General features: G+C 42.1%; 1 protein-coding gene across 2 annotated transcripts in view; it reads right to left on the minus strand.

Annotated features, from left to right (window-relative positions):
- The window catches only part of STK32B (serine/threonine kinase 32B), a 423,981-nt gene that overhangs the window by 155,407 nt on the left and 251,519 nt on the right, over nucleotides 1-17,055 (minus strand). For both annotated transcript variants that reach the window (XM_011935426.1, XM_011935425.1), the window contains exon 4: nucleotides 9,781-9,954. In XM_011935426.1, the coding sequence (XP_011790816.1) occupies nucleotides 9,781-9,954 (174 nt within the window). The remainder of the gene's footprint in view (nucleotides 1-9,780; nucleotides 9,955-17,055) is intronic.

Consider the following 17,055-nt stretch of genomic DNA (forward strand, 5'->3'; position numbering starts at 1 on the left):
ATAAATAAAAATAAATAAAAATTAAAAAAAATAAAATTAAGTGGTCCATGGGAACAGGAACGAGGAATTTAAAGACAGAGTTTGAAGCATCTGCTGTAAATTCATGAAAATGCAAAAAAAAAAAGGGGGGAGAATTATAATTTATTTTTCATTTATACCATTTAAATCTTTTAAATTTTATAATACGTACACATATTATCTATTTAAAATAAGATCTGGGCTTAAACCCAATTACACTGTCATAGCAAAAAAAAAAAGATTTTACTTTAAAATGTTCCTATTGAATTCAGTAAGATGATAAAAATGATAAATTGTATAAAAGTTAGCATTTCTATACTTATCTTTTAGGTAATTTTGTAGAGAAATGGGAAGCATTTTTGTTTTTGTTAAATATTATTTTAAATTATTTAATCTTTTTCAACTGTCGCCCAGGCTGGAGTGCAGCAGCACTATCATGGCTCACTGCAGCTTCGATCTCCCAGGCTCAGGTGATCCTCCCATCTCAGCCTCCCAAGTAGCCTTGTAGAGAGGGGATTTTGCCATGTTGCCTAGGCTGGTCTTGAACTTCTGGGTTTGAGTGATCCTCCTGCCTTGGCCTCCCAAAGTGTACGCCACCACACTTGGCCTTGAGAAATGTGAAGTGTCTTTGAATGCTTGCATAGATAATACTGTTTTAACTAAAGAAAGGTGTTGGAGAGTGTTTCAGAATTAATCTGTTACTGCTCTTAATAATTAAAAGACAAAAAAAAAAAAAGAAAAAGATTTCTGACAAAGTTTGCCAAAAAGAAAAAATGGAAAAAAGAAAAAACTCAGATAAGATTAACAATTCACTCAATAATAAAGAAGCCTTCACAAATATTTGATTTAATAAGCAGATATTTTCCCAAGACTGGAATCAGCAACTCCAAGGCAAAGGTTTTCTTATACATGTCAAGGTTCCTCCCTTGTAAAAAGAGACTGTGAGTCTGATGAAGTGAGTGGGTCATCAGTACTGAGACTATTAGTTAATTTACATGGGATGCAAATTCAGGGTCAGGAGAAAAATACAGTGCATCATAGGTCATTGGACTTCGCTGGAAGATGTTTCCCAAGATAGTAAGAGACACTACGCAATAGGTTTCAGGCATTTCAGACACGATTTCATGTAGGTAACCCTACTGGTAAAAATTTTCACCAAAAAAAGCCTGAAAATGTACCAAACCGACTTTGATTAGTATTTAGATCAGTGCTCTGTTCAAAACAGTGAACAAATGGTTGCTGTCCATAGCTTCATATTTATGTGACTCTGAATTGGATTTTTAAGAGGCCAGAGAAAGGAGAGAATTACCGGGGTCTTGCACTTCACATGAGGCATGAGTTCTCTTCAAATCAGCTCATCTTCCCCAAATTGATGGATGCAATGCAACAGCACTGCCTATGGATCGTGGAGACTCTGAACAGCCTTCATTGTTCATTTTCTCTATTTTCATATGAATCATAGCTTAAAGCACTACTTTGTATATTAAAAGAATCATGACTACATCATAGAGTAGAATGCAAAACTTAGAGAAATTTTTAACATAACATCTAAGACTTCAAAGGAATGTCATACTTGTGATAGGCTACTTTGCACCCCTCCCTCACAAACTTTTCAGGAGCTAGCTTCTTATATATCAAAGAATATTTGGTTAGAAAAGTTCTAGGAAGCAGTTCAGGATATCGATATTGATTTATTAAATGTGAACTTGTATTGTCAAGCAACTTCAGGTAAGGTAGGCTCTTACTTTCTTTATTGTTTCTTCACTGATTTAACAAATAGTTCTAAAGCACTTACTATGTGCCAGGCATTATATTAGGTGTTGAAGATATGAAGATGAACAAGGCAGAAAAAGTGTGTGCCCTTAGAGAATTTACAGACTAGGCAGGTGATATAGTTTGGATGTGCATCCCCGCCCAAATTCCATGTTGATATGTAATTTCCAATGTTGGAGGTGGGGCCTGCTGGGAGGTGACTGGATCCTGGGGAGAGATTTCTCATGAATGGTTTAGCACCATCTCCTTGGTGCTGTCCTTCTGACAGTGAGGAAATTACCACGAGACCTGCTCGTTTAAAAGTGTATGGCTGTTCTCATTGTTCAATTCCCACCTATGAGTGAGAACATGCGGTGTTTGGTTTTCTGTCCTTGAGACAGTTTGCTCAGAATGATGGTTTCTAGCTTCACCCATGTCTCTACAAAGGACATGAACTCATTCCTTTTTATGGCTGCATAGTATTCCGTGGTGTACATGTGCCACATTTTCTTAATCCAGTCTATCACTGATGGGCATTTGGGTTGGTTCCAAGTCTTTGTTATTGTGAATAGTGCCGCAATAAACAAATGTGTGCATGTGTCTTTATAGTAGCATGATTTATAATCCTTTGGGTATATACCCAGTAATGGGATCGCTGTGTCAAATGGTATTTCTAGTTCTAGATCCTTGAGGAATCGCCACACTGTCTTCCATAATGGTTGAACTAGTTTACACTCCCACCAACAGTGTAAAAGTGTTCCTATTTCTCCACATCCTCTCCAACACCTGTTGTTCCTGACTGTTGGCATCACACACTGGGGCCTGTTATAGGGTGGGGAGAGGGGGAGGGAGAGCATTAGGAGATATATCTAATGTAAATGACATGTTAATGGATGCAGCACACCAACATGGCACATGTATACATCTGTAACAAACCTGCACATTGTGCACATGTACCCTAGAACTTAAAGTATATAAAAAAAAGTGTATGGCACCTCCCCTCTCTCCCTTGCTCCTGCTCTGGCCATGTGATGTGCCTGCTCCCCCTTTGCCTTCCACCATGATTGCAGGTTTCCTGAGGCCTCCCCAGAAACTGAACAGATGCCAGCACCATGCTTCCTGTGCAGCCTGCAGAACCATGAGCTACTTAAACCTCTTTTCTTTACGAACTTCTTTTCTTTATAAATTACTCGGTCTCATGTATTTCTTTATAGCAATGCAAGAACAGCCTAATATAGCAAATTTATTCCTTGGATGCCTAGAAGTAAGTTACTGCCTAAATCATTATCAATTAGGATTACATGCCAGGAAGAAAGTAGACAAAGTGCTTTGGGAAAGTATGTGGTGAGGAATAAAGTGAGAACCTAGCTAGATAAAGTGTGGTCAGGAACACTCCGTGAAGAAGTGAGCATCTGGTTCCTGTTTTGGGTATCTATGATGAACAATTAGCTGATGTGACTGTGAACAGGACATAACCTTAGCTTTGCTTTTGCATCTGGGGAGGCAACAAGGTGTAGTGCAGAGAGCCTTTGCCTACAAGTCATGTTCCAGTTAAAAGCTCCAATTCCACTGCTAACTAGCTGTGTGACCTTGGGTTAGAGGCTTAGCTCCCAGAAATGCCTGCTGCCTCATCCACACCATGGGAACAGTGCCTTCCTCTGGGGCGGATGTGAGGAGTCGATGAAATCCATATGTGCTCATTTGTATGTTAATATATGCAGGCACTCACTCCTATGAGCATTTTGTAAACAGTTTAGTGCAATTTGAACAACAAGGGGGCTGTACGCTCAGTGGTCATCAGCCTGAGATCTGGGGTTTGAATGCCTTGTTTCAAAGCCAGGGTTCCATGACCTGCCAGCTGTGTGTCCTGGTGCAAATCACCCAATCTCTCTGCAAAATGGGCTCATTATACTACCTAGCTCATTTTATTGCTGTAAGGATTAAATGAGATATTTGTGTGTGTACACGTATGTGTGTGTGTGTATTATATATGTGTGGGTGTTTATAAATATTTATATATACGATGTGTGTACATACACATGTATATACCCCATGTGCATATATACACATATGCAAACATACATATGTATATGTATATAGTTTAAAGTAGTGTCAACACATTTTAATAAACTTGATTCATTGCTTAATAAACTTGATTCATTGTCACTGCTGTTATTTATTTAGTTTTGTATACCCTGGATACCTAGCCAAGGAGTCCTGCCTTGGATGAAGATCCATCTTGGGATGCACTTCTAGGGCCTTCAGAAAGATTATTCTCAATGACAAGTTAGACCATGTCACTCCCAAGCTTCAATCCATCAATAAATGAGAAAAGCAGGGCCTGTTAGGATGTGCTCCCTACCACCCTTGAGCCTTGCAATACAGGGTCCACCCACCTGGGGCCTCTCAAGTTTGGGCCCTTCTGCCCAGTACCTTCTTCATTCCTTTTCTCAGTTCTAATTCCTAATTATCCTACAAATCACAGAGCGAGTATGGCAGAAGAAGCCTTCTCTGCTAACTCAGCCCCTGCCCCACTCCCTAACTCAGGCTGGCTGGGCGCCCCTCCTTGAAGCTCCCACAGGTGCTGTGTAGTGTTTTGTCATGGTCAGCATCCTTGGCTGCAATCATTTGTGGGGGTGCCTGTTCCACCCAGAAAGTTGAGTCTCATTCATCATTTTCTTCCTGGGAGCTGGTACACAGCCTTGCCCAGATGGGTATTTAAAGAATGAAGGGCCAATTCAAATGCTATGAAGAGTAAATCTCATTGCTTTCAAACAATGTGTTTGGGACTGACAGTGGTATTTTCCTGCTTGGGCACTATCAAAGTCACTGGGCTATGCCGTAAAATATATTTTATTTTCTAAAGATCTATAACACCATCCTCAAAGGGTGGAGTTTTGTCACACAGAGTATATAGGAAAGATTGAACATCAGATTTCAAGTCCAGTTCCCCTAGACAGAGGAAATAAGAATGAGGCATCTAAAAGAAGCCAGGCACAGATAAATTCTTTATGAACTTTTTCTCATAAAAGTTGCATAACAGCCCAAGAAGTAGGTTTAATTAGGAGCATTTTTCAGATTAGAAAATCCAGGTCCAAAAAGTTCAGCAGAGTTTGGTAGCCCGTCTAAGTCCAATGAGATGGAAGATAAATATCCTTGGCAATCCAACCCAGGCTTGCATTTGTGGGATAATTCCTCCACTTCCAAGTGTGGCTACTTTGAAAGAAGCAACACTCATCTGAGGGTATAAATACGGCATTGAAAGTGGTACAGACGCAGTGGAGGATTCAACAATTCAGCTGTCGAATTAATGCAAAACGTTGCACAGCATTTCCATACATCCTTACACATGGTTGTGTTCAGATACATAGCTTCAAATCTACACATACACACACTGAAAGGGGGATTCAGGAACCATATGGAAGGGGGTAAAAAAGACTGACTCAAATCCTTGCCAAGTTTATAATTTTAGAATTGGGAAGGTAATTCAACTGCAGTAGTCAGCGTTCTCCAGAAAAACAAAAGAAATATAATATAGATATACATATATAACAGAGAATTATTATGGGAATCGGCTCCTGTGGTTTTGGAGGCTGAGAAGTCCTGGGATCTGCATCTGCAAGCTGGAGACCCAGGATAGCAAGCGGTGTAATTCAGTTCAAGCATGAAGGCCTGAGAATTTGGAGGCTGTGAGTGTAAGTCCCAGTCTAAGCCTGAAAGCCCAAAAACCTGGAGCAGCGATGACTGAAGACAGGAGAAGATGGATGATTCAGCTCAAGTAGGAAGAGTGAATGGCTCCAATTTTTGATTCTATTCAGGCCCTCAGAGGAATCGTTGATGCCCACTACATTGGGGAGGCCCATCTGCTTCATGCAGTTCACTTATTCAAATGCTGATCTCCTTTGGAAGCATCCTCACAGACACACTCAGAAGTAGTGTTTCACCAGCTCTCTGGGCATCCTTTAGCCCAGTCAAATTGACACAGAAAATTAATCATCACATATTCGCTTAGTAGACTTTAAAACATTCCCATAAATTACTGGACAGCTCCTTTTCCCCAGGGTAGATCTGGAATCTAAGAGCAGATGACCTCTACCAGAGGAATATTTGAGAATGACTTAAAACTTTTTCTGAAATCCGGTGAATCATAATGAAATGGCTCCAGCCAGCCATGCTGTCATGCAATGGTTCCATTTCCTGCCTTGTTCATCCCTGGCTCAGCTCTGGAACATCGGCATTTATCTCACCAATGTCCACATGACTTAGTGTCTCAGGGAATTTGGACACATGGATCATCTATCTATTGCACTCTAGTTCATGAATGGCTACAGTAATTCATGAATGACACATATACAACTGATCTGTAAAGAACTCTTTCAGCACCTTCAAAGAAGCCCCATCAAGGAACAGAAGCATACTCTACCATGGTGTGACCTTCTTTAGGAAGTACAGCATCACACTGACAAGCACAGAGTCCAGAACCAGAATGCTTGCATTCATTCAAAAGCTAGTGAATGACTGAGTGAATGAACAGTTGTGTATTACGCTGAACAATATCTTTACTACTACTATTCTCCTTCTCCTCCTTCTTCATTTTGCTGCGTTTGCTACTGTTATTTGTATCAAAGTTATATGCAAATAGTTCAAAGAGCCAATAGTTTTGCAAGTTTTGTTACAATACAACAATCCCTATCACTTTCTGTTACAAACACATTTTGTCATAATAGCATTAATCCTATCACTTTCTCCCCTATTTATCCTCTATCCACTCATCTGTTCCAGGTTATAATTTTGGTATCTAACTCCTTATCTCTAAATGACAGACTTCTAATGACTCCTTCGCTTTTTAACTCCAGGCTCTCCCTGGAGACTGGACTTCTTACTAGGGAAGATAAAGATTTAGCCGTCTTTCTCCAATCCCAGGAGACTCAGTCATCCTTCCCATTTCCCCATTTTCTCAATGGAGTATCATTTGAGTTTTTGGTTAGATTTTCAGGGTTTAGGGGATAGGACTAGGTATTATATCCAGGGTTGACCCATTTAGTAAGCTGTACTCTACGCAGATGTTGTCCTGTGCAACATTTTCCTTCCCTAAAATTAATGATATTATTTTTACTGAGTTTTTTTTCCCCGAACCTCTCATAATTCCACTTCAGATTCTTTACCAGTTAGCTAAATAAATCTCTCAAGGCCAGGTGCATCAGGAATTCTATCAGTTCACTTTTCCTGAAGAAGTCTCTCCCAGGGTCTCTGATCCACACTAATCAGAGCTGGTCACAGCATACATGCGAGGCACAACTGACACCCCTTCAGCATCATCCTGGAGACTTCCTATGCCTATCTGATTTGCTGGAGTTCCAGCTTTCCGTATTCCATTTCTTTGTCCTCTTTGATTCATTCATTCATTTTGGAGTCCATCTCATTTTCCTACTACTTGAGAAAAGGTATATGGGAGGACTGCTTTTTGAAACCTGGAACTGGGGAAAATGTATACCCTCACACATGGTTGAGTAGCAGGTCTGCACTGCCTTCGAGCATTTAAGAAACTCAAAACTGGCTGGGTGCTGTGGCTCACACCTGTAATCCTAGCACTTTGAGAGGCCAAGGTGGGTGGACTGCTTGAACTCAGCAGTTTGAAACCCTGGGCAACGTGCTGAAAACCTGTTTTTACACCCTGGGCAACGTGCCGAAAACCTGTTTTTACAAAAAAAATACCCCCAAAAAATTGGTCAGGGATGGTGGTGTGTGCTTGTGGTCCCAGCTACTTAGGAGGGCGAGGTGGGAGGATCCCTTGAGCCCAGGAGGCTGAGGCTGCAGTGAGCCACCATCGTACCAGTGCACTCCAGCCTGAACGACAGCAAAACCTTGTCTCAAGGAACAGAAAACAAAAACAAAAGAAATTTGAAACTACCGTGATTCTTCAGCCTCTATGACCTGTGGCTCTTCTCTGGAAGCCGATCAGATCTGACATTTGTTTTGCTATGTGTCTGTTTCTAGCCATGACTCTGTACCCTTGGTAGGCTCTCTCAATATGGAAAATCACGTATTTCAGGTCTGGGAGATTGTTCTTTAATCGTTTCATTGATGATTTCTTCCTTTATGTTTTGTCTTTATTATTTCTTGTGTTGAAATCTGTAGATTCTTTAACTTTGTTATGTTTTCTCTCATATTTTTCTTTGCCTTTTTACTCTACTTTATAGAAAAGTATAAAGACTTTATCTTCCAACATATATTTTGAATTCTTTAAATTTCTGCTTTTACAATTTTGATTTATAAGAGCTCTGATGTTTGTTCCCGGAATTTAAAAAAAAACTGCTATTTCTTGTTTCACACATGCAAAATTCTTCTTTTATCCTCTGAAAATACTGATCAGTTATTTTGATGTTTCCAGAGTCGCTGTGTGGCCTAAGCTTTATTTTTTTTTTTTTCCATTTTGTTGTTTGGATCTTGATGTTCAAGTTAGATGATTTCCCTGGACGTCTGATAATCCCATGCTGTCATTAACTTAATTGGGAGCTGATAATGAATGAATGGGGCTTGTTTACTATAACCTACACTCTAAGGTGTCCTGGAAAACCTTTGATGGCACAATCTCCTTCCTTTGGGCTCAGTCACATTTCCATTGAAATAACTTGAGTTCCCTGTGTAGTCGATGAAGGCATAAAGGCACCATTCTTTGATCGCAGTTGTGTGGGGGGGGGAGGGTGCTGTCATTTCAGCATGTAGTACATATATGTTCAGAAAATCTTGTCATTGTTAGTACAGTATCCCAACCCAGGCAGGCTTGATGTCATTTAGCCCGGACACTCTCCATTTCACCCTCATTAGCAGACTAACCTTTAGTGTTCCTTTTGGGTAAGGAAGCGGGCAACCGCGTAGCTCTGCGGAGTTGGGAAACAGGTCTGTGTTTCTCAATACTACTTAAGAAGTTTTCAACAATTCACCTTATTATAGCCTCTTTTCACCAACTGCCCCCATCCCATAGATACCAGGTGCTGCCAATTCCTGAGCTTTGGGGGAATTCTTTTGTATCTATTAGTTCTTGACACTCCCCAGCAGCGACATTAAATTCAGTTTCTGGTATCTTAAGTCATCGATCACTTTACATCTTTCTTTCCACCTTTCCCCACTGTTTTCACTGAGGTCCCCTTCCAGTGTCCCCTATCTTCATAACTTTATCACTTTTAAAATATTCCTTACTGTCATTTAATGGAGTTTAAGAAGGGAAAAATGTAGACGTATGTGCTTAATCTGTCATCTTTACCTAGAAGTTCAAGTCCTCATCTTTTCCAAATCTTCCAAAATTAGTTAAGTTACAAGGAGATCAACTAAGCACAGCGCAAGACCATGGGTAAACCAATTTGGAGCCCTCACACCAGCTGCCTCTTCTGGGGTCAGTGAGAAGAGTTATGAATGACACCATCACTTTCCAAAGCCTTTCATTGAGTTCCAGCTTCTGCAGACAAAGTCACTTTGCTCACATGTGTAGGACATGGCACTGCTGTGCATAGCAGGGAGAAGCAAAGTCCCTGACGAGGCTGCAGAAACTCAGAGCTTTTACGCAAAGCCCAGAGCCAGCACTGAGGCTTCCCAAGAGAAAGAAATCCTCCACAATGCACAGCACTGATTTCTAAGTACGGAAAAATAGAGAGTAGAATCCCTCACACTCCCAACTCACTAGTATAATAATGCTACTATAACTCTTCTGACTTGAGACAAGAGGGACAGAATGTTTCAGCTTCCCCAGGCATACTGAAGCAGAGAAGATAAGGCCAGCCACCAGTCATGTCTCTAAGCAGTAGTGTACGGGTGCAGGATGGGAGGTGTATGCGCTGGTTGTAAAGAACATTAAAAAAATAGGAAGAAAAGTGTTCTGCTTTTTTTCCCCTGATGCACTACCACTTTTAAACCATGTCAAGGACAAAATTCTCTCCCCACTACCGCAGACTGCTCATGACACCCTAGCCCATGGTGCCTCTGTCCCAGGCATCCCGCCAGCAGCCCAGTTACCTGTGGATGATGTGGTACCTCTGAAGATACTCCAGGGCCAGTGCCAGCTCACAGATGTAGAGTTTCACAGTCCCCTCTGTGAAATGCACATTCTGCTGCAGATGGTAGCGCAGGTCTCCTCCCAGGAGCAGGTCCACCACCATGAACATGTCCTCCTCGTCCTGGAAGGAGTACCTAGGAGCACAGAGGGACAGAGAACATTAGGGGTGGAGGCACCTTCAGCACCCTCAAGACCAATGCCCCCATTTTACAGAAGAGCAAACTGAGGCTCAGAAAGAGGCACTGAGTTGCCTGAGTCATGGTGCTATGGGAGTGGAGGGGAAGGGGCGAAGGCTTTTAATTCTCAGGCTGCCTCCACATTTGTTGGGGTTTCCTCACTTCTTACATAGCAAAGGCAAGCAGGAGTACCCAGCATTAGTTCCCAGGCTCTGGCAGACAGATAACAGTTTAACTACGACAGGACTCCAGCATGTTTCTTCATCTGTTTTTAGCAGGTGCTTTAATGAGATGGTGTCAGTTGTTTGCAGGAGCTAGCCTCCAAAGACACACTCCCCTCCCAAACACTCCCTCCATTCCCTGCATATGCATGCTGCTCTCCACATGGAGCTTGTTTCTGCAGCTCTTGAATGCAGTGGTGTTATGGGATATCCAAGTCTAGGCCTCAAGGGAACGGGCAGTTTCTAATTCTTGCCTCTTGGAACCCAGCCAGATCCAAGCCACATGAAGAGGCCAAAAGAAGGAAAACCAAATCCCCAGCTGAGTTCCCAGTGACAGCCAGCGCCACTGCCTGCCACGCGAGTCAGCCGCCTTGAGCATTTTGATATTCCACTGCCGCCCCAGATAGCACGTGGAGCAGAAGAACAGTCCAGCTGAGACCAGTTACCCCACAAAACATGAGATGATTAAATGGTGGTGTTTTTACACCATTAAGTTTTAGGGTGGTATTTTGTTTTGTTTTTGAAACAGTAGAAAATTGATACAGTACTGAATTCATTTTAAAAAAATGCACTTGGGCTTTCTAAGGACTGAAGAGCCAATATATAGAATCTGAGACTGTTGTTAAACAATTGTAGGATAGCATCACATCACAAAATGTTGTCAAGTTCCTTGTAGATTCATGGGGTATAATAATGGAATCATGTAACATAATCACAGAATTGCAGAATATAATCATGGAAGCTTAGATCTGTGTCTTAGATCCTTAGATATTAGTCCGAATCAGTTAGGTCCTTCCCCTCACTTAACAGAACAGGAAACTGAGGCCCAGAGGGAAGAAGGGACTTGGTGAGTCAGTGTAGGTGTGGGGACAAGAAGCCAAATCCCCTGGCTCTCACTCGCTGCAGTGCCCTGACGACCATACACTGTTGGGATGTTGCTGTAATGCACCCCTACTGTGTTCCAGTATCCTGGGTGTGCAGCTCTGGGGAGGGAGCCTGATGTATGATTTGGTCCCAGGACAGGCAACAGAACCGCATGCTTACAGGACAGGGAATTCCAGGGTTGGAAGGACCTCTAATCCCCTTCAGCTCCTGTTACAGAGATTGGGGTCCAGGCGAGAGGAGATGGCTGGACACAAGTCGTATCTATCCTCTTTGTGTGTCTTACCCATTGTTTATAATTGTTCAGAATTAAGGCAAGGAAGGGGGCTATTTATTGTGTCCCCAGATCACGAATTTACCAGGTGCTTACGGAACACCTACTGTCTGATAGGCATTGGGCTATGTGCTGGGGACACTGGGACAAAGAAACTGTCTTTGCCCTGGAGGAGTGCACAGTGCCCTGGGAGGGGCCGGGCAGACAGTCACTGACAATGCACGGGTGGGCGTTCTAGGAGTCTTTCCAGGGTGTGGGGGAGTGTGGGAAGGGAGGAGGCCAGTGCTCCAGGAGGCGAAGGTGGGTGGGAGGAATTGGGAAAGTCTTTGCCCATAAGGGGTTTACTGGGTCAGGAACACACAGGCTGTGTGACTCAGACACAGAGGGAAACAGCGTGACCCATGGCGGGAGGCTGCATCATGGCCTAGTACCCACAACCTGCACAAACAGCGGAGGGCCACCTTTGGGAGTCACCGTGGTGACATGGATGAGCAGGAGTGGAGTAAGATACAGTCCCTGCTCCTCATGGAATTAGAGACTGGAACAAACCTCAGAGATGGAATGACGTGTGTACGATCAGAGACTCACAGGAAGTGCTGCGAGGGTGGAGGGGGCAGGGTTGAAGCTGCCGTCTTTCTCCCAGGCTGTCTGTGCTGAGAAGCCCTTCTGCCTTACTGGGCAGAGGCACCCAGAGTACCCAGGGGCAGCCCAAAGCCTCACTGCTGCCCAGACGTTCCCAATATTTCTGTCATAGTTTCAAGGCACTATTTCTAGAAGTTTCAGTAAGAATATTTGTGTTTGCCCAGAAAGCTTTTATTACTGTTGATATTAGTAATTATTATTCTCACTCTCGGCCTCCCAAAGTGCTGGGATTATAGGCATGAGCCACCGAGCCCGGCCACCAGCTGGACTTTAGATCTGTTTCAGGGCCAGTATAACCTCATTCATGCTCTTCCCCCTCAACAAAGAGGAGCATGTAAGTGACACAGTCTCGCTGGGAAGCACAGGACTACCTTGTTTTACTGCACTTCACTTTCTTACAAATTGAAGGTTTGTGGCAACCCTGCCTCCAGTAAGTCTATCAGTGTCAATTTTCCAACAGCGCCTGCTCAATTTGTATCCCTGTGTCACATTTTCTTAATTCTTGCAATATTTCAAACATTATTATATCTGCTATAGTGATCGATGATAAATGGTCTTTGATGTCACTATTACAATTGTTTTGAAGCACTGCAAATGGCATCCATATAGCACCCAAAGCTTCATGGATAAATGTTGGATGTGTTCTCATGCTCCACTGACCAGTGGTTTCCCACTTCTCACTTTCTCCTTGGGCCTTTCTATTCCCTGAGGCATAACGACATTGAAATTAGGCCATTTAATAACTTTACAAAGGCCTCTAAGTGTTCAAGTGAATGGAAGAATCACACATCTCTCACTTTACATCAAATATTAGAAATGATTAAGCCTAATGAGAAAGACATGCCAAATGCCAAGATAGGCTGAAAGCTAGACTCTTATGCCATGAAGTTAGCCAAGTTATAAATGCAAAGGAAATGTTATTGAAGGAAATAAAAATTGCTACTCCAATGTACGCATGTAAGACATGAAAGCCAAACAGCCTTACTGCTGATATGGAGGAAATTTTAGTGGTCTAGACAGAAGATCAAATCAGCTACAACATTCCCTTAAGCCAAATCCTAATCCAGAGCAAGGCCTTAACTCTCTTCAATTCTGTAAAGGCTGAGAGAGGTGAGGGAGATGCAGAAAAGGAGCTGGAAGCTAGCAAAGGTTGGTTCATGAGGTTTAAGAAAAGAAGCCATCTCCAGAACATAAAAGCACAAGGTGAAGCAGCAGGTGTTGATGGAGAAGCTGCAGCAAGTTACCCAGATGATCTAGCTCAGATCATTGGTGAAGGTGAATACACCAAACAGGAGATTTTCAAAGCAGAAAAAAATAGCAAATAGCTTTATATTGGAAGTAGATGCCATTTAGGGCTTTCATAGCTGGAGAGGAGAAGTCAATGCCTGGCTTCAAAGGTTCAAAGGCAGGCTCTCTTGTTAGGGAGGCTCTCTTGTTTCAGCAGCTGGTCACTTCAAGTTGAAGTCAATGCTCATTTACCATTTTGAAAATACCAGGGCCCTTAAGAATTATGCTAAATCTATTCCGCCTGTGCTCTGTAAGTAGAATAAAAAACCCCAGATGACAGCACACCAGTTTACAGCAAAATTTACCAAATATTTTAAGCCCAATGTTGAGACCTACTTCTCAAAAAAAAAAATTCCTTTCAAAATATTACAACTGTTAGTCACCCAAGAGCTCAGATGGAGATGTACAAGATTAATGTTGTTTCATGATAAAACAACATCCATCCTGCAGCTAATGGATGAAGGAGTAACTTTGACCTTTGAGACTCATTATTTAAGAAATACATTTTGTAAGACTATAACTGCCATAGATAGTGATTCCTTTGATGGATCTGGGCAAAGTAAATTGAAAATCTTCTGGAAAGGATTCACCATTCTAGATGTCATTAAGAACATTCGTGATTCATGAGAAAAGGTCAAAGTACTAACATTAACAGGAGTTTCGAAGAAGTGGATTCTAACCCTCATGGATGAAGTCGTAGGTTCGAGACTTCAGTGGAGGAAGGCACTGCCGATATGATAAAGGTAGCAGAAGAACTAGAATCAGAAGCAGAACCTGAAAATGTGACTGAACTGCTGCCATCTCATGATAAAACGTTAAGAGATGAGGAGCTGCTTCTCCTATGGATAAGCGAAGAAACTAGCTTCTTGAGATGGAATCTGCTCCTGATGAAGGTGCTGTACACATTGTTAAAATGACACAAGAGGTTTAGAATATTACATAAGCTTAGTTGATAAAGGGGCTGTAGGATTTGAGAGGACTGACTCCACTTTTGAAAGAAGTTCTACTGTGTGCAAAATGCAATCAAACAGCACCACTGGCTATAGAGAAATCTTTCATGAAGTGAAGAGTTCATCACTGTGGCAAGCTTCATTGTTGTCTTATTTTATGAAATTTTCAGTCACCCCAACCTTCAGCAACCACCATCCTGATCAGTAAGCAGCCATCAACATTGAGGAAAGACCCTCCACCAGCAAAAAGACTGTGATTTGTTGAAGGAAGACTCAGATGAGTGTTAGCATTGTACCTATCAAGTATTTTCAGATGAAGCTATATACACTTGTTAGACATAATGCTGTTGCACACTGAACAGAGTACAGTATTGTATAAACATAACTTTTATAGGCACTAGGAAACAAAAAAGAATGTCAATAAGACCTGTCTGGGGAGAGAAGCTGCAGAGAGGGAAGCAGGGCTGGGAGCTAAATGCAGAAAGAGGCACTGTTGGAGGTACTGGCTCCCACCTCGTCAGAAAAAAGACCCATCCCTGAACTTCATATTTACATGAGCAGTGACTTTTTTTAAATTAAGCTACTTTACTTTGAGTTTCTGTGACTTGGAACTGAGTTACCGGATACAAATTTTCATGTATTTGCTACTGGATAGAAGAATATAGATGCTCCAAAAGAAACCACAGGAATCAAATATAATATGCCTCCTACAGATGTGCAATTTTGTATTCTAATAGCTGATGGACTGTTGAAACATTACATGAATAACCAGCGAGTTCTGTACTCTCAAGTCACAGCTAAACTGTCAAAAGGGTATATCGTTCAGTATTCCATCAGAACTCTTTGAAGGAGCAACATGAATTTTCAGAGGGAAACTTGCACACTGGAATGAATCCTAAAGAGGAAAACCAAAATGTAAAGAGAAAATAATGTAAGCAATAATTCAGGTTGTAGCTTTTTCTCACTGCAGATGCACATTCTGCCCCAGGCCACAGACCCTACATTCCCCGGGAGACTCAATATTATTACTGGAGAACACAGAATGACCTTTCATTTATCTCTCTGTAGTTTTGCACTATTCCACAGCTTTGCGACATTGTCCCTTTTGCTTCTTCTCGTATTATAATTATAATTATATTCTCATAATAGTGCTGAACATTGTCATGGAAATGATGGAGATCACAAATAAGAGAGCTAAGCTCTATCACAGTAACTCTGACCTATGGAAAAATCTGGAAAATAAGGCTCTCCTTGCAAGAGCAAAGAAAATTGTGTGCTGTGAAGGCATAAATCCTTGCCTGGCTATTGCAATAGAACAACATAAAGAATGCGATTTTCCATGTTTTATTTTTTTAAAAATTATTAATTTCCTACTTTATTCCGGAAAGGATTTGGGTGACTTGTGAAATGTATATAACATAACGCAATTAAAAATAAGGAAGACAAAGATCAACTCACAGAAAAAAAAGGAAACCAAGAAAATAGAATCAGGAAAAAATACCCCATTATGCCTCAAGATCCTGTGTGCTTGCCTGAAATGGGCCATCAATGTGTCTCAAATCTCCCCAGCACACAGAGTAAAAAGAGAAACATGATCCGCCACATGATTCAGAGCTGATGTGGAAAAAAAACAATTGTTTAGGAAAAGCAAGATTTTTGTCCTGGTACTGAAATTAGCGGGAAATTTCTTCCATTGGATTCTTATGAAGACAGTGTTCTGTAATGTGGTGAACTATGGGTCCACATAAAATAACTCTAAACACAGTAATAAGTGGAACAGGAATTTTTTGCATGATGTGCTTCAGGGTAGGCTGAAGGCATTAAAAATCCAATTTCACAGAAGCACTGCTACATGGGGCAAAGCAATGATTGAGACTGTGCATCACGCTCATGGATGAACTTTCTTCAGAACAGGATAGGATAAATTTAGAGCAGAGCACGAGGTGAATGTTCTTCAGGGACGACTTCACAAAGACGGGCTCACACACACAGCAGCAAGTACTCAGTAGGCTTCTCCTATGCATTTGGCTCTTGCCAGAAGCCAAGGATTTAGTGGGAGAAGTCAGCACTTGAGTGCTTAACTGGGCTTAAGATCTTCATAAGGGAGCTGTCATGTTAGGACAAGTCCCTGGATGGACCCACACTCTCACAATTCTACACGTTCACCCACAATATTCCTTATTCCTAGAGCACCACCTCTGTCCTCCTGTCCATCACTCACTTCTCAGGTGAGTGCAGGGTTCCCAAACCCAGAGCAGTTTTGCTCCCCTGGGGACACTGGACAATGTGTGGAGACAGTTTTGGTTGTCACATTTGGGAGGGGTGCTGCTGTCATCTAGTGAGTTGGGGCCAGGGATGCTGCTAAATATCCTACAATGCACAGGACAGCCTCTACCACAATTACCTACTGCAAAATGGCAACAGCGCTGAGGTTGAAAAACCCTGGTTAAGACTGATGCTCCCTTCTTTAAGCCTTCCCTAACCCTGGAAACTGGGGCGGGCAACCCCCTAATCCCTTATGATAATAACAGTTAACACTGATGTGATGCATACTCTGTGCCAGACACTGTTCTAAGTGCCTTATTTTCTTATTTTTATTTTTTGAGATGGAGTCTCCCTCTGTTGCCCAGGCTGGGATGCAGTTTCACCGTGTTAGCCAGGATGGTCTAGATCTTGGCTCACTGCAACCTCTGCCTCCTGGGTTCAAGCGATTATCCTGCCTCACCCTCCCCAGTAGCTGGGATTACAGGCAGGTGTCACCATGCCTGACTAGTTTATATATATTTATATATATATATATATA

The sequence above is a fragment of the Colobus angolensis genome, unplaced genomic scaffold (genome assembly GCF_000951035.1).
Source record: "Colobus angolensis palliatus isolate OR3802 unplaced genomic scaffold, Cang.pa_1.0 Scaffold143, whole genome shotgun sequence".
In the NCBI taxonomy this organism is placed as follows: domain Eukaryota; kingdom Metazoa; phylum Chordata; class Mammalia; order Primates; family Cercopithecidae; genus Colobus; species Colobus angolensis.